Source organism: Parus major, chromosome 11, assembly GCF_001522545.3.
Source record: "Parus major isolate Abel chromosome 11, Parus_major1.1, whole genome shotgun sequence".
In the NCBI taxonomy this organism is placed as follows: Eukaryota; Metazoa; Chordata; class Aves; order Passeriformes; family Paridae; genus Parus; species Parus major.
This window is the reverse complement of record NC_031780.1, coordinates 4761779-4782768: the sequence shown is the minus strand read 5'-3', so window position 1 is coordinate 4782768 and position 20990 is coordinate 4761779. Positions and strand designations below refer to the sequence as shown.

The following is a 20990-nucleotide window of genomic DNA, read 5'->3' as shown; positions in this document are numbered from 1 at the left end:
AGGAAATACGTTTTAGAAAACCACTTTACTGACCAGGATGGTCAGGAATTAATCAGGTATTGAGTTCTCCACATGGAGATTGTCTGTTTAAACCTCATCCAGGCCAAGAGCAATCACAGGCTCTTGCCCTTGGAAGACTCATGGCTGTAAACATGAAACGGCTTCTTTGGCCTCAGTCCAGGCTGCTGCCCATGATCATTCACACCACAAAATCCAGCACCTCCAGGACTGACAATTTCACATTCTTGCTGGCAAGTACAGCAAAAACCCCAGGAACTGAAAGGAGGAATGTGTTGAATGACTTGTCCCTGCAGTTTGTCACCCATAGCCATAGGTGAGACAAAGTGTTTTAGGGAGCTTTAGAGCATTTTCAGTTTTGATGCCTTTTATCCCCAATGAATGCAAAATACAAACACACAATTCCTACAAAATGAAGAAAGTGTGTTTCATTTTGTGTGAAGAACTTCAGGATTTATTAGACATTCAGTAAATTATATTTGTCAAATAGCAAATGAATCATTTATTCAGAGCAGGTCTATTTGATGTGCTTAAATAGTAGCCTGGTTATACCCGGACATGTACGTTAAAGAAAAAAAGGTGTGCACTGCAAGCAATCATTTTACACTTTTAAACTTAAGCCTATACAAAATCCCTCTCACCCCTCAACAGCTCTGCTTCCCTTTGTGCTTTATAAGAATCTTCAGATGAAATTTAATAGTTGTGTTCAACCATTGGCCCCTGCTATTTATGTCAATTTAATTAAAATAGCAGAGAACTTATTTATACCAAAAAAAAATGTAAGTCTAGAGAAGTCTTCCTGACTCTTCATCCTCTGTTGTTGGTAACCCCATTTGTGCAGGTGATTTTAGCATGAAATGTGCCAATGCTCCTTCCAGCAGCCTTTGCACTGATTGAAGTTGGCTCAGTGCCTCTTTAGTAATTGAGTTTTTTCTACAAAAATGTTCAGGGTACTATAGAAATTCTTTCTTATTTTTTTACAAGAGCTTATAAAACTTCCAAGACACTGTCATGAAAGAGCAGGGCTTGTTCTTATTTCAGTAGCTTAAGCTTGCTACTTTTAAGATTTGTTTTTTAAATATATTTGTGAAATATTTCATTATTAATTCCATTAGGGAATTTTTTCTTGTGGGACTTTTGCTGCTCCTGAAGCTCTTCTTCCAGTGATGCTGCTGCTCTTAAAACTCAGCACATCTCAAGGATCCAAATTCTGTTTCAGACTAAGTGGTCCCATCTGCTCTTCTCATTTAACATTATTAACAGAGCTAGGAGTTCATATTCCCCTGAATTAAAAGTGAAACATTCTCTAAACAGCCAGTGCTTCCATTGAAGAGTGACAGAACTACCTCAAGCACCTTCTCATACACAAGAATTGGGTTTCAAATTTCAAATGTGAATAACAGGGTTTAAAGTTCTGCCAGGTGCATTTAGGAGCACTGGTTTGCCTTCACTTTTCCTAACCTGGAAATAATAAAAAAGAGGCAGGTACAAGTTTTCTGTTCTCTGTAGTTCTGCTCTCTACACAAAATTAAATTGTGGGCTTGGTCCAGTGCTTGTGCCTGCAGCTTTAGAGGTTCCTGAGTCCTTTGGGTGCCAAACAGAAAGGACAGGGAATCAGTAACACAAAGTTTATCTATGTAAAAAGGCACAAGTGGGGAAGAGGTTCTAAGAACAACAGAATAGCTTTAAAATTTGGGTTTAAGGTAATATTTACAGAATAATTACCTTTAAGAATATCACAGTGAGTCCTCAGAGATTTAGGGAAGTTGACTTTTTTAACTAGTGCTTCTGTTTTCATGAACAAGAGACTTCTGTTCAAGATACTTTGTGTAATTATGGTGATAAATTCCCAGCTCTTTGATTTTCCCAGAATGTAAGCAAGATGGAAAGCAAAGGCCATCAAATGCCTTTGGAAATTTCCTACATCCAGCAAAAGGCATTAAAATAAGCTCTTGGAAGTTTAATGAAGTCTTTAACTGGTTCATGTTTATTTTGCAATATAAGATGTTCTGTTCAAGAACTAATGAGATTATTTACTTGACAGGATTAAAAATATAAGCAACTTCTGAGAAGGTGATAATTTTATTATATATTTGGGTTTCAGTAAAACAGTAAGTGAAGCACTAGGTCTGGTCCAAATTTACAATCCAATCAACTATCATAACTTAAATAACTGGCCCATACTGTTCTGTAAATACTTCCTCGGAAATTTTATCAAATGCATTCAAATAGAAATACTGTCCCCACAAATGAAAATTACATGATAGGCCATAAAAAAGCTAATTAATAAAAGCACAGATCTGGAGAATATTGCTAAGGAGCTCTGGAAATAGTAGTATTAGATCTGGTCCACTAGAGAAAATAAAATTTAATTGGGCAAATGCCATAGTTTTAGCAAGATGGGGAAAGGTTTAAGGACTTTGGAAGAAAGAAAAAGAATATGGAATCTGACAAAGCAATGTAACTAAAGACAGATTGTATCTCTGTATTTGAGAACTGAATTCAACCCACATTAAACACAAAAAACAGAGAGCAATTCTGAACTAAAATTATCTTTATTTTCCTGTTTGTAGCTTCCCTGTAATCATTGAAATAGCTGGATAGAAATGTCCATCCCCAGATAACCCAAGGGGAAAGGCTCCAGAGGCAGCACGAGCAGCAGTGCCCATAACCAGGCTGAGTGACAAAGGGACCCAGGGAATTTTGGGCTGCAAAGGAATCATGGCAAGGTTCCTGACCAAGGGAGTGAGCACTGACTTGGCTGGCATTGCTGGATTCCAATAAGCCTCCAAGCACCTTTGGATGATAAAGTTAATGACAAACTTAAGGCTCTTTAGAAAAAAGCATACCTTTTGGAGCCTGGAAATACTGATACTTAATGGTTTCCTGGTTTCTTTTGATAGAAACATGTGGAGCAGGGGAATTAAATTTCTCCTTCTGCTCAAAGATAGTAACCAAAGCCTTCCCACTTTTAACCATTTCTGAGAAATTGATTCCTGATTACAGACTCAATGTCATCCTCTCCACAATACTGAAAAAACAGTGATGGCAAAATACTGGTTTTTCTTACAAGAAAAGTAACCTCTGTACCAAAATTTGGATGGGTTTTAGATGGCTTTAGTCATCCAGATGAGTGAGGGGAGAGATAAAAAAGAGGCAGGTTTGTATCATCAATGATGTGTGTGAAGGAGAGCACTGGTAACAACAAAAAAGTAGCACTTAGGCAAATACCACTGGAGGAAGGGGAATAATAAACTTGCTGAATGGGTATCATGGCATCAAACTTAATGCAACATTCCTCACTGGGCAGAAAAATGTTTGACTGGTATTCCCTAATATTATTTATACATTCACCCTAAGAAAGAGCAGACTGTGAGATCTTTTATAGTGAATTAAGAGGACAACATTGCATTCACATGGAACTAGGAAAACCAAAATACTTTTTTTTTTTTTTAATTTTAATATCTACCACATACTAAAGTTTCTCCTTTAACACTGAACAGAGGTTTCAGGGGGTTTTCCCCTTTGTTTCCCCGTTATATGTGTAGTGTTGCTGTGTTTCTCTCAGCTGAGGGCTGAGACAGCCTCTGAGAGTCTCAGAATAAACAGTGCTCCTAAAATCGCTAATGACATTTTTGTACCTGCATAAGAATTTCAAATACACTTCCAAATTCTGCAGCTTTTAATTACTTCACTTCCACCCACTGTCATACACTCAGTATTACAGGCGTTCTGAAGTGCTCTTGTAAAAGTGAAGCATCTAAAAGTTCACCACCTGCTCTCTCATGCCCAGTCCCAGCAGCCAGTAATACTCACCTTCCCACAAACCCGTAGGGAAAGCAGCACAATCCATAGGATTTCTATTAAAAGGCTACCTAGGGGGTGGCATCAACAAAACTTCAGTGTTTATCCCTAAAAAAAATTTATGCCCATTTTTTAAGGCACTTCAGAGATCTAAAGAAGTTTTGGTAACAGAAAGTAGTGAACAGAAATAATCACAGGCTAAAAATCTTGGGTTTCTCTGAAATGGAAACTATTTAAATCCTCAGCCACATTTAGCTCTCTCTTACCTAAATTTACACCAGCAGCAAATCTTTTGGTGCAAAAGCGAAAAATTTGAGGCAGCAGGACCATGTCTATAGGAAATACTTTGACACATGGGTATGATTAAGGATAGGAGGTGTCACACTAGATGAAATCAGGGCCCTTGCAGTGAGGAGCAAATTATTTGCAGTGAGGAGCACATTATAGAGGAGAGGGGGCTGAAATGAGTTACAGCTCACAAACCACGCCCAGCTGTGACCAAACAAGAAGTTAGCCATCAGACATTTATGAAATACTATTTCCTTTTAAAAATCATTAGGAAACAATTCTCTGCTCAGGTGAAAGGCCATTTTCCTACAATACCAGCAGCTCAATTTTATACAGATTTTGATTAGGTTTGATTTATTGTGCAATTAATAGCTTGATCCAGTTGTAAATCAAAGTCAAAATGTCTCTTTTTTAAGGGACTTTTATGATTTAACTTTTGTAAACTGTGAAAATGTCACTGACTACAGAAAAATGAATAATATATTTGTCATATTGATATATATGATGTCCTCTTGTCCTGCTTTGCTCTGGTTGAAGTCATATAAAGTAAAGTAGTTGAAGAACTGAAAACTGGGGTTTAGAAATTTTTCCTTTCAAGCTGTTGAGGTTATTAATAAGCTTTTGCTGTGATAAACATGTTCCCGAGGATACAGTGATGTACACAATGAATATAAAAAAGTGATATTTGAAATTATTAAATTGCAGTCAAATAACATAATCTGGGTAGAATTTCCCATAGACCAAAGAACCGCCAAGTCCTAAAACCTCTTTGAATTAGTAAAACATCAACAAAGCACTGCCAAATATAAAATATTTTGCAAACTCTCAGTGTTATCATTCTAATGATTCTAATATCATTCTATATTAAAATTATATATATAATTGATGTAACTATTAATAGTGCCCAAAATTTAAGACTCTCAAAATCAATAAGGTTTGTAAAAGTAGGGAAATGATATTGCCACGGCATGCATGTCGAATTGTTTACTTTTCTTTATCCACAGATCATGAAGGAAGTTCGGAGAGCATTGTGCAATGCATCAGCTGATGACAGTAAACTCTTACTTCTCAGCGCAGTGGGAAGTGTATTCTGTAGTGGCCTAGATTACTCATATTTAATTGGCAGGTTATCCAATGACAGAAGAAAGGAAAGCACTAGGATTGCAGAAGCTATAAGGTGACCCAAGCTTACCTATGATCTCTAAATTATGAAATGCAGTGTGTGATTATAAAGATATTTATCAGGTCCAAAAATGTTGTATATTTAAATGTTGATTGCATTCTAATTATAGTCCTGCAAATTTGTTTAGTAAAAAGAAACTTGGACCTTTCCGTATTAGAAAAGAAAGCACATTTCTTCCAGTGCTAATATCCATAGGGATTTATTTTATTCTAATTCTCTGTATTTAATATTTCGAATCATTCCTCCAAATTCAAATACAACTTTTTTGTTGTTTTTCCAAATTCAGTATTGCTTCATGTTCTAAAGTGGTTCCTGAAAGGCAGATCTTTTACTTGTTTTAATGTTCATCATTTTAATTAATTTCAGTCCAAATGGGAATCCATGGCTTACTCATATTCTGTTGAAATAGCAGTCTGCCACTGTATTTCAGAACCTTACTAGAAGGGTCTCCACTCTTCTTCTTAAATTTAAATTACTTAATATATATGTAAATGTAGTTTTATTTTTGTAACTAAAATGTGACTTTCCTTATATATATATATATATCACATCACCTTAATAGAATTCCAGGGTTTATGACATGCAGTCTGCAAATCAATCTGCACAACACATCACCAAATATTCCATTATCCACAAGGTAGATATATTCCAGTATAAATCAACATTATTCCACTAAAGCCAATGGTATTTCACCAGTCTGTACCAAGACACAATTTGGTCCCTTTCCCACCCCCCATTTTCTACAAATAAATATGCTTCTGATAGCTTTAAAACATCATGCAACAATTGTGTGAAGGAATATTAAAGAATTTTTTTTACAAGATATCTCTACTTGGGATTTATTAACATAACATAAGATCAGGTTTAGCTATTACACAAAATACATTAAAAATCAATTATCTTAGTTACAACAACTGCAGATCAGTTTGGATTCCAGGTTAAAAACTGTTTAAATTCTCAAAGTAGCAATTATTTTGAAAGACTTTAAAAGATACTTCTTAAATGTAATAAGTTACAATCTGTTTATAAGATCCTAACTATGCTCTAATATCATGGAGTGATATTTTTGAAAAGAGAAACCCTTTGAAGGACACAGCCTAAGTTTATTTTTTAAATGTGAGAGGTTTCTAACAATGTGGAACCAAAAAAAAACGTGAGGGAAGAAAATCACTAGTCTTGTTTGAAAACACAGGCACACTCACCACCCACCAAAAGATACAAATTTAGTATTATTCTTGTAAAAATTGCAGTTAGGTATTGTTATATAAGTTCACATTTATTTGCACACATCTAATATACAGGTATACTTATCAATCCAGCATTTAAATAAGTATAAGCCAGACTGTGATACTCAGTTTTTCCAGCCTTGGACTCACAGAACACTCTTGAAGTATTGGTACAATGTACTGCTCCTTGTCAAGAATGTCCGCTTCCAGCCCACTGAAAATAGATTTTTATTGTACTTCTGGAAACAATACCCTACGTTTTCCATTTAGCACTCTCTGTGCTTTCTGTGAACAAAGGACTCAGCTCATGGAAAATAAACTGTAATAAGAGAAGAAAAAATGTCCATTGCTTTTTTCAGTGGTTTGGATGTCCTAAAATACATCCACGGATCTCTGCCTCCACTGCTCTACATCAAGTTAGACCAGCATCAAAGTGAAAATGAAATCTTGGTTACCATGTGTTTCCACTTTCCAAAGTGTGGCTCTCCTATACCAGTCACACGTTACAGCTGAAGTTTCAGTCCCTGTTGAGTCTTCTCTCCCATGAATGCTCCATTCATTGGTGTTGTGTCCTCAGTCACCGGGGCTGGCAACAAACGGATGTGTGGCACGGCAGCTTCTCTGCAGGCACTGCTCACAGAGCCATCCCAGATCCATCCCAGATCCATCCCAGATCCATCCCAGATCCATCCCAGACCCACCAGTCTGAGCTGCCACCATCCACACGCCCCCCCAGAGCAGGGAAAGGGCTGACAGGCTGCACAGCATGGCCTGCAGAGCCCTGGGATTGACACTCCCTGGAAGGCATTCCTACCACTGGGCTCACACCATCAGCTGGGCAGCGCTGTGGGACCTGAGCCACAACTTTCTGGGTGTGCTCAGAAGAAATCAGACAAATTTACTTGCTCAGCTTATTTACAGCCCTGGATTTACCTACAAGCCTTGACCAGCAGCAAGAGCCTGAAACATTGCAGAGGTGTCTGGGCTTCCCAGCGTGTATTCAATGGTCAGCCTCATAGGTATGCTCTAGCAAATCCAGAAGCCTTCTGCAGACACTTCTTCCTATCTTTGAGCATCTGGATCTACCGAGCAACAACAGCTATAATCTGAAATCCTTTTCAAAGACTGCTTTGAATTGAAACAAGGATCCTGTAACCCAGAAACTCCCTGTGCGAACTTACGGTTTGGAGACAAGGAAACATGCCAGGTTCAGGGTACAGAGATGAAACTGAAACAACGTACCAAACAGGAAACAAATGGAGTGCTGGTCACTGCAGCTTCTGGAGACCAAAGGCAGACATTTGTTCCACTCATCATCTCCCAGTATTGTAGCCTTCCACTCCATCCTATAGGTAGCAGGTTCCACACCCATCCATTTTACCATCCTCTGTGCTCCCCTTTCTTCCCTCATGACAGAGGCTTGCTGTGCCTTCTCAATGTTATGTTCCACTCTCTCCAGGTCCTCCCTTCCTTGCTCACTCATAGACTTCCTTCAACTTTCCTTCAACTCTTCCCCTCCATTAATGTGTTCTGCTTTGTTCTTCCTCCACATTATCTGTTTCCTCTCCACATCCCTAATTGCTTTTCCATATTCACTTCCAGTCCCATTTATCACCGTGATTCCCGCTTTTCTCCACAACACTGGTTTTATCTGCTTCCACATGGTCCTCAGATTTACTGCCACCATTTATCCTTAGTTTGCTTTCTCTTTACCTATCATTCATCACATCCCTATTCCCAACTGTAGTCCTGTCTGGAAGGCTTACATAACTACTGAGGTTCTCAAAATTCTGGAATTAATAAGGTGCAGTGATCCACAGTCACTACTCAGTCATAAACAAACAACGAAATAATGAGATAAGGGAACATCATTATTCCTGCAATGAAAACGAATCACAGCTCTCAGCCCTGCTCTCCTCTAGACAAAGGTGGTCTTGAAGAGACAAAAATAATGTTCCTTATTTCACTCTCTTTGTCTTGACAGTGATCTCCTGGTTTACTACTGGTGAACAGAGATGCATCAATTCTCTATTTTGCCATGGTCAAAAATCAACTCCTTACTAGAGGACTTGAAAACCAGAATGTATTAATAGAAAATTTAATGCTAGGTCATCTCAGATTCTGTCACCATTTAAAATACAGCCAGTGCCCCCACACTTCAGCCCAGTTGCCACATGGGCCCTCTAACCTGCAAGACCCACCTGTGTTCAGATACAGAGGTTCAGGTACATCCTTTTGACCTCAGTGGGAGAGCAGCAATTCATCAAAGGGCACATTTGACAAAAGTTCTTTCCTAAAATCTGTCAGCAAAGATGGACTCTGGACCTAATAAATACCCAGTGCAGGGACAGAATCTCAATTTCCTCTTTTGCTTGGAATTTGATTTATCCATGTCTTTTTTCTAACATAACTGAGCATCCCATTTGCCTCCATATACCTGCTGTGCTGGAGCCCATAATTTGCCTACAATTACACTCTTGCCTTTTCCTAATTGGCGTAAAGGCTGTTCCATTCAACAGATGTCTTTCCACAGTTGCTGGTAGGTAACTTATTTAAAAGATCTCCTCATTGCACAGAATTTAACATATTCTAGCTCATTCACCCAGATGAATCTGATGACATTTAACTTCCCTGTTATTTCTCATCACATTACTGGGGTTGTCAGGCAGGGGCATCTGCTTTGCAACTGCTTTGCTGAAGACTTTTGCAATGAAGACCCAACTGAAGATCACTTGTCCGTTCAAACTTTTCTCTCTCCGACTCCCCTTCAAACATCTTGTTCTTTCTGCTGGTATGCCATAAACACTGACAATCTCCCAGTCCACTGATGGGACTTGCATTAACCTTTGATACAGGATCTTAAGAGAACTTTCCAAAAAAAATAAATATTCAGACTATAATATTTCATCACTAGCCAAACCAGGTCCATCCTAGCCACTGTGGAGCAAACCAAGGAGTGTGGTGTGTACAGACTCAGGAGTTCCTGGTCCAGAAGTAAAACTAAACCAAACCAAACCTTTCTGCAAAAAGTACAACACTCAGTGCAATCCACTTAATACAACATACACAAAACTATGCAATAACCCAGTTACCCAGAAAGATTAAATAACTAAAAATAAGCAAACTTTTCCATGTGCAAACTAGAAAATATCTTGCAGTTCTTACTTCATAAAACTGGGCATTTGTTGTGTTCTTCTGTGGTTCTAATTTGCTTTCAGATTAAGTACTTTAAACTTGGGTATTTATGAGTTACTTTTATATTCAAGATCTTTCTTTTATTTTTTTATTTTAGGGATTTTGTAAAAGCTTTTATTCAATTTAAGAAGCCAATTGTGGTTGCTATCAACGGCCCTGCTCTGGGGTTAGGAGCTTCTATTTTACCACTCTGTGATATCGTTTGGGCAAGTGAGAAGGCTTGGTTTCAGACACCTTATGCAACAATCCGACTCACTCCAGCTGGCTGCTCATCATACACATTCCCACAAATTCTGGGTGTCGCACTGGTAAGGTTTTCCACCTCAAATTGCTGAAGAACCTTTCATAAATTCCTGATCTTCTGTCTCTCTTTAAAAAGTAAACCATTTTCTTAATTGTCTTTAATGGAAATGAAATCTATGGAAAGTTCATCCAATCACTACCAACTTCTTATCAAAGAATAACCTTGGAGCTCAATATACAACACCTGCTATACACAAGAAAGATTAAAAAAGCAAAGATTGTCAACATCATGGTAGAAAAGTGAAGAACTACATTAGCAGAATAACCTTGCAGAGTTGCTCTCTGCATTATGTTAGGAGTGGGCAGTATTACAGCCAGATACAGCTCTCTGCTCTTTAAAGATAATCCACAATGATTCCAGTAAGATTGCTTAGCTTTTACCAGTATAATAAATCAGAATTTGCCCCGCAAATATTTCCTACTGGGTTCCATGACTCTCGACACAGTATCTCTGTTACTCTTGTAAGATCAGCAATACAGATTCACCATGCATGCCAGCACATTTCTCTTAAATTAAACCCATGCTGTGCTCTGGCCACCTGCACAATCCTTAAATAGCTACTGAAACTCCTTTTAAAGTATTTTGCAGTATGGAAAGATACAGAAGAACATTTGTAATTTAATCGTAAAAATAGCAGGCAAGTATGAGAAAAATTTTAAGGGAATTATAACCCAAGATTACCAGAATCTTTTGGTTTCACAGGCAAATGAAATGTTGTTCTGTGGGAGAAAGCTGACAGCACAGGAAGCCTGCAGCAGAGGACTGGTGTCACAAGTATTTTGGCCAACAACATTTAGCCAAGAAGTGATGCTACGAGTGAAAGAAATGGCATCTTGCAGTGCAGTGGTAAGAAATCCAAACTCCCTCATTAAATGACATTTGACAGAGGTAAGGTTTGCTCCCTAGGCTTCTTACACGTGGGACCTCAGTTTCCACAACCATTCCTGTGAAAGAAGGCTGACATCAGAAAACCTGGGTAGGGATCAGTGAGCTCATGGAGTTTCTCATTTTTCAGGGACAAGGGTGGGGGGTATTTTTTTTCATCGTATTTGTATTTATTCAATGAGTGGTACCTCCTTGCCCCAGATTTTGGAGGGGGATTTTAGCACAGATTTCCTTCATGAAGGTGTAACAGTCTGAAGCTCTACAACTGTCATGGGAAACCTCTGTAAGAAAATAGATTTGCCTTTCACTTTGTTCTGGCCTACCAAGTTTCAGCTGAATCTGCCTTCTTTCTGCACCTGCACAGTTCCTGCTGCTGCAGAATGTTCTACACAGCACCCCAGAAGGGTGGGATAGTGCCAGCTAAGCTCTGCTGTGAAGGAGAGGTGAGAACCAGACAAGAGGGATTTGAACACAGTCTGGTCACAGTGTATTATAACTTTCCTTTTGTGTATACAAAACTTGAAAGAAAATCCTTTCCTATCTTTACTTCCTAGGGGCTTTTCCTTCAGGCAGTTGTACTCCTATTCTGGGCACATCGTTGTTTAAAAAACATGCAGTGAAAAAAGTGATACTGGCTGAAATAAAACTGCAGTAATTAAAGTGAAAATTGTTATAGTTTCTTGCTATATTTCCTATGCCTGAAACTGTCTCAGCATCTTTCAGTTTCATTTAAAGGATCTTCTGTGAAAGGAGGTAGAGGCACAAGAGACTTTTAATTAAATAAAGAGCAGATTAGATCTCACAGAAGACATTGTGAATGAAACTCTCTGGAAATGTAGCAGAATTTTATTTGATGATGCTGATATAACATGTATTATTTGAGTTGGGAAAACCTCTGGGCTTTACTGTGAATTCTTCCTTCCCTCATTGCTTTGGCTGTCAGTGAAATTTTCTCAAGACCCCTTAGGAAGGCTGGTGCTGACTTGTGGACAAAGATAAACCTTCAAAGACTTATTCACAAACAGACCACAAAAAATACACAGGCCTGTTGATTTGTTATTAACACCAATTACTTGAGTTAAAGACAAATACTACTGTGCAATAGCAGAGTTGAAATCCACAACACGTAGGAACTGGGCTTAACATGAAGGTGCTGACAAAGCTGAGTGAAGAGAATGCACCTCCCTTCCCACAGAACACTGTGTCAGTTACAGTAAATCTCCTGTCCTCAGAAAATCAGTAATGTAGGAATTATGATTGGGTTTGTTTGACCAGTTGAGTTCCTTGTGAGATACATACTGGTGGTGGTGTGTATTTAAAAACTAATTTTAAAGGAATCAATCTCAATGTGCTTAAAAATGGGTCTGGGAAAAATGAGCTGAACTATGGGAGCAACCATAGACCTGCAGTTTGTGCCTTTCAGAACTTGGAACAATTACTAAGGGCTTGAGGTTGGGCTTTCTATTGCAAAGATCTCAGGTGATTTGTTGTATGTGCCAAGTAAATCAAACTTCGGAGCGCAGTCAGAGGATGCTTGTTTTGCTTAGCACCCTTTTTTTGCAAAATATTTCACTTTTATAAAAATGTAAGCAAATAGGCTTAAAAAGGGATTTCCTGTAAAGGCCTTTTTGTATTAATTTCTGCACTGATAAAGAAATAATACATGAAGGAAAATTGTTAAAGATAATGGACATCCGTTTTTTTTCTTTGGGTTTCCAACTTGTCTAAGCTTAAAGGCCACCTTCCAGAAAACAGATAGCCAGTATATTGTCCCTCACACATTTTCATTTCAATATGAGGGAGTTCAGCTCCTTCTTGTGCTTCATGGCAGATCTTCAATAAACTAAGGTACTTTAGAATCCCTCATTCTTTTAAAAACCTGGCACTAACCCATCAACCTCAATTCTTAAAGATGCTGACTACCAGCAAGGGGAGTTGTGGCTATAAATCAGATGTAATTTCTGTGCCCAAAGGAAGTACTTAGCTTGTAAAACAGAGTTGGGACTCTAAAAATTTTGTCACGCCATTATCCATAGTAAATTTTTCAGATTCAAAATAAAATAGAGTCGTATTTTGGCTTTAGGTGTTGGAAGAGTCCAAATGTCTCGTGCGGAGCTTCCTGAAATCCGGACTTGAAGATGTGAACGAGAAAGAGTGTCAGATGCTAAAACAGCTGTGGAGTTCTTCCAAAGGACTGGATTCATTATTCAGCTACTTGCAAGACAAAATTTATGAAGTCTGATATCTTGGCCTAACTTAAAGAGAAATTGCTCCAGTTGTGACCAGAGTCAGACATGACCATGTTTGAGAAGCAGAGGCAATGCATCAGTGAGGAATTTGTGACCGTGATCCCAATGCCTGTGGCTGTGTGAGCTACACAGCTGCTTGTAGCTGGTTTGATTTTGTGTAACCAAGACGTGGGCAGGCGTTCAGTGCACATAACCTGTGCAGAGGCTGCATCTTTCACATTGCTCACCCACATCCAACTCTACATTCCATGTGCTGAGAAGCACCACTGAGGCCCAGCAAGGCTCACCCACCTGTAAGGGTTTATTTTGTCTGTCCTTCTTAACTTATTCTTGCTGTTGCAGCACATCTGGGCTGACACAGAGGGCTCAGTCTAAAATCCGGGTCAGCATGACCTTTTGTAGACCCAAAAACCATATGTTAGAAATATGTTAATTATTTTTTTCTAAGTTCTAACAGTTTAATGAAAAAATCTGATAATTTATATGTATAATATGTAAAGTTAGTTTACAAAAACTACTAGAATTTTTTTCTTTGTTAAATTTATTTAACTTATTTATTTTGTGTTCATATTCAACTGTTTATTGATCACAGATCTTATTTTCATATTTCCCTTTTGATGAATTAAAGGCATCACATGAGAATGCAAACACATTTTTAGCAGCAACCTGAATAGAAAAATAAAGAATATATAAAAAACCCACAGAATGTTGTGGGCAGTAAATGAAACAGCCACGTGCATGCTCCTCTATGTGTAAAATTGTACAAAAAAAATGTATGAAAACAGATTAATTCACCACGGTTAAGAGAAAAAAAAGTGGGTTCTGACACAGTGAGTCCCCCTTAGGTCTCTCTTCACTTTCTGCCTTCTTGAGGAGCACTGAAGGGCTTGCCAACTAGATGCTTTATTTAAGTTTACTATATTCCTGTTAGCCGGATATCAGTAACAGGGTGAATGGTGCCGTTCCATGGCATCGTACTGTTTTTCAGGTTTAAACACCCCTTTTGGTCTGAAGTCTAAAAGCAAATCCTTATGAGCCTTAGTCTAGTTGCCTGATTCCTCAGGTGTGAGATAATTTCTGCTCTGGAGGCCTTTGGGTGTGGGCCAGCAGTTTATACAAGGTGCTAGGCATTGAACTCAGTGGAGGCAGAGGTTTTGTTTTGCTTTTCCCAGCTCTCCACCTGGCCACCCCAACCACATGTTACAAGAACTTACGGCTATCCATAAAAGCAGTCCACAATAAACAAGGAAAATCCAATCTGCTCTTTCTGAATGTGATCCTAGTACTGTTCAGTGACACTGACGGACTTCTGAACACTGGATCTCTCTCAGTTCTTTCCTGCTATGGGCAGTTGTGTGGAAAGGACAGGAGCATGCTCTGAGACTTCACCTGCCATTAGAGTACGCCCAAATTGAAACCTCTTGAAGCAGAAGCTTTGCACATTTGTTTGCTTTGTAATTTGTGCACTTGCTCTCCATCCTTGAGCTCAGTGACTTACTATGATTTAAACCTCTGCAAATGAGGCTGCTCAGCTTTCTCCCTCTTAGAATTTCCATAAAGAGTTTCAACAAAGCCTTTGTAAAGTTAACAAACAGGTGATTACAGTAAACAGTAGCCTTCAACATATTAATGTAACATTTCTTTTTCCAAAAATAATTAGAAGTGCTGTCTTTATGCCCTGATTGTACTGAATCTTAAGGAAATCATTACCCTAAATGCAGAAGTTCTCATGGAAATCCTTCATTAAAAAGACAGAATCTGCCTTCTAATTAGCCTGTTTAAAATGTTTTTAAAAGAAACTTATTGAAACCATTTAGCTTATTTAAAATGACTGAAAGAGAACTCTTTCAATAACTGATTTTAATGATGGATGCACCACTTGTTTTATACCAACCCTTACTTTTGTCCACAACAAAGGGGGCTCGAGGCCCCGAGCCCCTGATGGGGCAGGTGCACATGGAAGAAGAGGAATCACCCAAGTGAAAACCACTCACACACACACGAGTTTGCACAATCAGGCCTCCAGCATTCACCTTCAGAAAAAGAAAAAAGCCAATGGAAAATACCACAATTCCTCAATTTCCTTTATTTCCTTTATTCCCGTCCAGAGAGCCATAACTCCTAATCATGTGTTAATAAGATATTAGGAAGTTTATTTCCATACTATGCTTACTTTTTGTAGATAAATATAGCAAGATTGCTCAGCAATGTGAAGGAATGCGTTCTGAACGAGATTTGCAAAGAGAAGAATCTTACGTTGTTGGATCTTTTAAACTGCACCATTTCATCTGAATTTTCAGATATCTGTATCTTAGCATTTTTTATGACAAAGGAATGGTTGAAATACATTTTCTATAATTATTTTTCCATTAAAGCAAGCGCTAACCATAGTTAACATTTTTAATTATTCATATCTATACAGTTACAATCTAGTTTTCATGGAATCTATTTTCCCGTCAAAAAAGAGTAATAACAATGTTGAAAGCTTCTTTTCCAGTATTTAAATATCAGAATCTGAGTTTTCTCTTGTGTTTCTATCCTTACTAGGTATTCAGATATCTAGATGTACTGTACATATTAGTCTGGGTACCTTTACTAATATTCACAGTATTTAAGATTAAAAATGCAATTTGTTGTTTAAGTATGTTATTTTATTCTTGTGTAAATTGTTTTGTACAATCTTTAAAAATCTACAGTTTTGCATTTGTAGAAATTAAAGGTAAGCAATTTATTTTGTGTTGTCCTGCATGTATATTTTTGCTGTAGATAAGTGTTGCTTAGTTTACTATTTCAGTACATTTCTGTTAAAATAAATAAGCTTACAAACTTTAATACAGTATATATTTTCAAAATATAAACTTTTATATTTCTGTGGTAGGTTAGGGTATGCGTTTTAGGCAATCTTTTTCACTACTATGAACTGTTCTTTTAATCTATAATATAATGGTTTTGTGCCAATAGTTTTTCATTAGAACGAAATGCTCTTTTAATGTTAGGGATGAACAGACAATTTTGGTTGGGGTTTGTTTTATTTTTGGTTTTGGGTTTTTTAATTATTTTGCCAGCCTTTACAGTTTTAAATATAATTTATAAATGTATTGCATTTGTGAATAAGCCTTACCATTAGGTACAAGAAATCTTTAAAGCTGCATAATTGCTTATGTAGCACTAAGGACTTCCCCAAATAATTGCTGTAAGAAAGTTAGCAAATCAGAGTACAGGGCCTTAAGTTTTTCTTGTGAAAAGGATAATACGGGTTGTTTCTTTTGAACAACATAGGTAGACTTGTCAGCATGGGCTTTGTTATATATAAACTGTGCATTTGTGCTCCCAACCATGGTAGTTTAATCTCAGGCTTTGTGTGGCTGGGTCTATAAAAGTCAAATCTGGCTAAAGCCAGCACTCTTTAGGAGACACTAAAGAAGTTTACATAAGAGACTTATAGACAATCTTATCATAGTACATTTGGGTACTCGCTATCCTCGATGTGTTATCTGTGTCTGCCCAATTAACCGTATGTTTTAAGCCATATTAAATCTCTTTACTGCTATTTTAAATACTACACTGAAAGTCATTCACTAGCTTGCTTGCTCACAGACAGGATTTCGATTTTTAGTGAATAAAAATGTTATGCCTTCCATAAACACAAAGGACCAAAGAATTGTATTGTTCTAACGAAGCATTAGTTCCTTTGCCAGTGAACTAGTTTGACATTTGTTCTGAAGATCAAACAGTCTCTTTCTGCTTCAAACACTGCGTCCTCATTCATGTCAGGTGTAAGGGGGAAAGATGTATCCACTGAGCTATTGGGAAAGGAGTGATGTTCAGCTGGGATGGCATGTCTATTGGTAAGGCTTATTACCAAACCTCTGAGATGAAGCAAAGAACCAAAAATTCACAAGTTATGTCAATGTAAATTTATTTTCAGAACTTGCACAAATAATTAATTGTAGAACTTTGCAAATTAGGCCCTTAAGTTATTTTGTCAGAATGCCATGGAACAGACTAAAACAGTTTCTAATATTTGTAATGATGAGTACATATTATAATATTATAAGGGTACAGGCACCCCTATATCACAGTGTTGTAAATATTTTCTGAAACTGGTACAGTACTGAGGGACTTGTATCTTCTGATATATCAAATATTGACTGTCTAGATCAAATTGTACACAATTTATTTGTTGATGGTCCTGTAACTAGTGTATGGACACATTTCTGGGTGCCTTAGAAGTTGTATTTTTCATGTGTGTTAATATGCAGTATTTATACATTGTGAGAAGCTGCTTTGAATAAAAACATTGAAACTTCAATGCAGTGATTTTCAGTTTTACATAATCAGAACAAATGTGGTAAGTGGTAGCCATGATATATGATAATATTATTCACAGGCTCCTGCCTTTCCAAAGGGACCAGGCACACAGCAGGCTTTTCAAAGGAATTTTTTTTTTTTCTTTTTTCAAATGGCAAAACCCAGGGCACTAAGAGATGCTGCATTGAGAACTCTCTGAAATCAGTTATCATCCATTTTAATTACCATTTCTTGATCAAGTCCAAGAAATCCACCAAGAACTGTCTCACAAAAGCACTTCTAGGAACCCCATTATCACTTCCACTATTTGATATGTACATCACCTAAAGCATTCCTGCCCAGAACCAGCTGCTCCAGGAAGGATTTTAGCTCCACGTGAGGGAATTTGATTTGGAAGTGGTGTTTGCCAGGAGGACCAAGATTCAGCCCAGCCCCAGCCCGGTGCAGGAGAAGATGGATCAGCCTGTGGGCCCCCACATGGCTCCAGACAACATTCTTGCTAGGGGCTCTTGTGTACCAGGGGATGCTTTGCCCATAGCATCCACAAATGCTATTTCCAATCATGTATCTCCTGTGATTAGAAGAGTAACTGTAAATTACTTCTGCCTGGGGCAGAAAAGGAAGGATATTTTTACAGAGAGCCAGGGTAAGCAAACCCAGCTATACAACAAGGTCTGAAAAAATGACCTACACTTCACTCAGAGGAAACAATTATGTTCTAGCAATTATATTGGTTGGCTTTAAACTGACAGACACTGTTAGTAAAAACAGTGGTCAGCTATTTGGAGCAGAGGATTGAGCAATCTAGTCTTGCTTCACTATCAACAAATCCAATTATTTATTAAGGTGACTCTTGTCAGGAATTAACTTATTGTAGCATCCAATGGACTGTGAGCAACGTGCACGTGATGAACAGGGTGTGACACCTTTCCTGTCTAACAGTTTTACTGATAAGTTTGGTTTAGTTTTGACACAAATTGTCAACATGTGAATTTCATTTTAAATAACTCATTTTTAAAAGAAAGCAAAAATTCTTTAAAATTAAAAACTTCATCCAAATATGTGGGGAGAAGCTTTTTCAAATGTCAGTCCTTGTTGTGGCAACTTAATACACAAATTACAAGGAGGAACAACCTGTTAAGTAAATACAAAGAAGTAATTGAATGTATAAAAGAACAGGAAAGTATTAACCCTAATTAAGGTATAAAAACAGGTCAAAGCTCTGCATACACTAAGATGTGCCACTCTTCATTTGGAATAACAGAAACAATATTGCATATGGCAAGAACAAGGAGAGGTTCTGAAAGCAAATGAAAACATGTGAAAAATAACAGAAGGATAATTTTAAACACAGGGGGAGTTCAAAGCAAAACAATTATCAGAAGTTGGACTAGGGGACAGTCTAGTTGCAAAGGAAAAAGTTAGGTTTGATTCCGGACCTATTAACTTCAGGAACTCACCTCTCCTTGGGTGTCTTTTTTGTCATGAAAACCCCTCAGAAGTAAAATTTAATCAAACATAATGCATCTCTTCACAACTCTGATTTAACTGAAAACCAATCTCCAGTCATGGCGTGGAGAGTTTCAGATTACTAAGAAAGCCAGACTAACAGCCCCCTCTAGGATTCAAACCATTTGAACTTTGTTAGCACCACTTTGCTTTAATTTATACTCTTTCCTTGGTTTTACAAATTTGCTCATGACAGATGTATAATAAAAATAGAACTGTTAAAAACTTTGTTAAATTCCAATTATTAAGTCTGTCTGGTGTGACTCAGTAATTTTCATCTGGAAAATTTCTCTGGGGTTAAGAGTACTATGGGAGAAAGAAGGCAATTTTCATTTTGAGAAAATAAAACCTTTTGTATTTAGTAACTTTAAAAATTGTGGGACTGTAATACCTTTCCTTATCACTTCATGACACTGGTGTCACTTGAACAAACCCCATGGATCCAAGTCAAGAGCCACCAGCATTAATGGAGATCCTCCTCCTGACTTCACTTGCTTCTAAAGAAACCCCAGTGGCTGACAGATACCACAGCAAACTCCTTCACAGTAATAGTACAAGAATATCCTGTAGCCATCTCTTCAAAAGATGAAGTGTTTGATGAGAAACATTATTAGCTTTGGAGGAAGGGTTCCATTACTTCAAAATTTATCAGCAGTGTCTATGAAATTTTGTATGGATTTCAACATTTTCAATGTCATTGCTAACTCCTGTTAGTAGAAAGTCATGCCCTGCTGTGTTTTAACCTTCCTCAACTCTTCAGTCACATTTATCAGCTTGAATTCTGGATGACTGTGTAACACATCTGTGAAACTGATTTTATACATTGGTCATAGACAGAAATATATTGGTGAACAGCTGTAAAGAGAAAAGTGAAAATGCTCTTTGCTACCAGGAGTCATGTTTGAAACAAGGGCTGTTGAACTGCTGCTGCTTCCTAAGATGAAAAAAAAAGCTTCATCTAACAATTGAGTTTCTAGAATGAAAAATTATTTAAACACTAAGCAGCAATCTTGACTCTTTAGAACTGAGTTAATTACTATCATCTAGAAATAAGTCATTCACAGTCATCCAGAAATGTGTTTCTGATGTGTCTGTAAATAAGTATTACACTATCTATTACTCCAACAAGATCAGCAATTTCCTACTGCTGGCCTTCCAGATGCCTGCTTACTCCATATGCTGCCCACCAGGCTCTGGGGTATTCACTTTCATTAAATGAATACAGGAATTCACATAAAACTCTTCCCATGTCTAATTATTCAAGATCTACATTATTTTAGCCTCTCATTTGTTTATTTTGTATGCAGCTGCAGCAACTTTGTCAGGGGCTCAGACTCTGACAAACAACTCCCTTCAAATCTACCTTTTGCCCATTAGATTGAAAATGAGCAACAGCTTCAAACTCCCGATAGCTGCGCTGCTGAGGGATGCTCCTGCTCCAAAGGTCAGATGAGCACAGCTTTGATGGCTGGCAGCAGCATCCCACTGGTTGGACTGTGGGCTCCAGTTTCCCTTTATTTCTGGGAGGAAGCCTTACTGAGATCAGGGGTCCAGCCCTGTGTTTTCAGGTAATGACCTTTCATCACTCCTTTGCATAGGGCTGCCCCTGGAATGAGGTCTGAAGCCATGTAATTTATTAACTATAAAGCACCCACAAGCTCCTTATGGCCAGGGCATTTGACAAAAGCCCCAGACATGGTGCTGATAACACCCCCAGCACCTGCCTTCATCAGACCAGAAAAACAGCACATCTTATTCTTCACCTATTTACATGTAGCAGGATGAAGCAGACTTATTTTCCTGGATGCTAATGTGATGCCAGCTGGAAAGGAATATCCCAAAGCACGTTAGACCTGGTAGGACTCATCTTCCATACGTGGCTGTAACTAGTTAGAACACACAGACACTGTCTCCGTCTAAATGATGCTTTTAAAATAAATGCTTTTCATCTGAAAATATATTCAAAGATTAAAACTGAGCTTTAAAGGAACAGTCTGCAATGTGGCTGATTTGAAAGG

General features: G+C 37.9%; 1 protein-coding gene across 2 annotated transcripts in view; it reads left to right on the top strand.

Moving 5' to 3' along the window:
- CDYL2 (chromodomain Y like 2) overlaps positions 1-17464 on the top strand; it is a 38624-nt gene extending 21160 nt beyond the window's left edge. For both annotated transcript variants that reach the window (XM_033517169.1, XM_015640069.2), the window contains exons 4-7: positions 5115-5287; positions 9812-10022; positions 10721-10864; positions 12987-17464. In XM_033517169.1, the coding sequence (XP_033373060.1) occupies positions 5115-5287; positions 9812-10022; positions 10721-10864; positions 12987-13145 (687 nt within the window). In that variant the 3' untranslated portion in view covers positions 13146-17464. The remainder of the gene's footprint in view (positions 1-5114; positions 5288-9811; positions 10023-10720; positions 10865-12986) is intronic.
- Positions 17465-20990: the final 3526 nt, after the last annotated feature.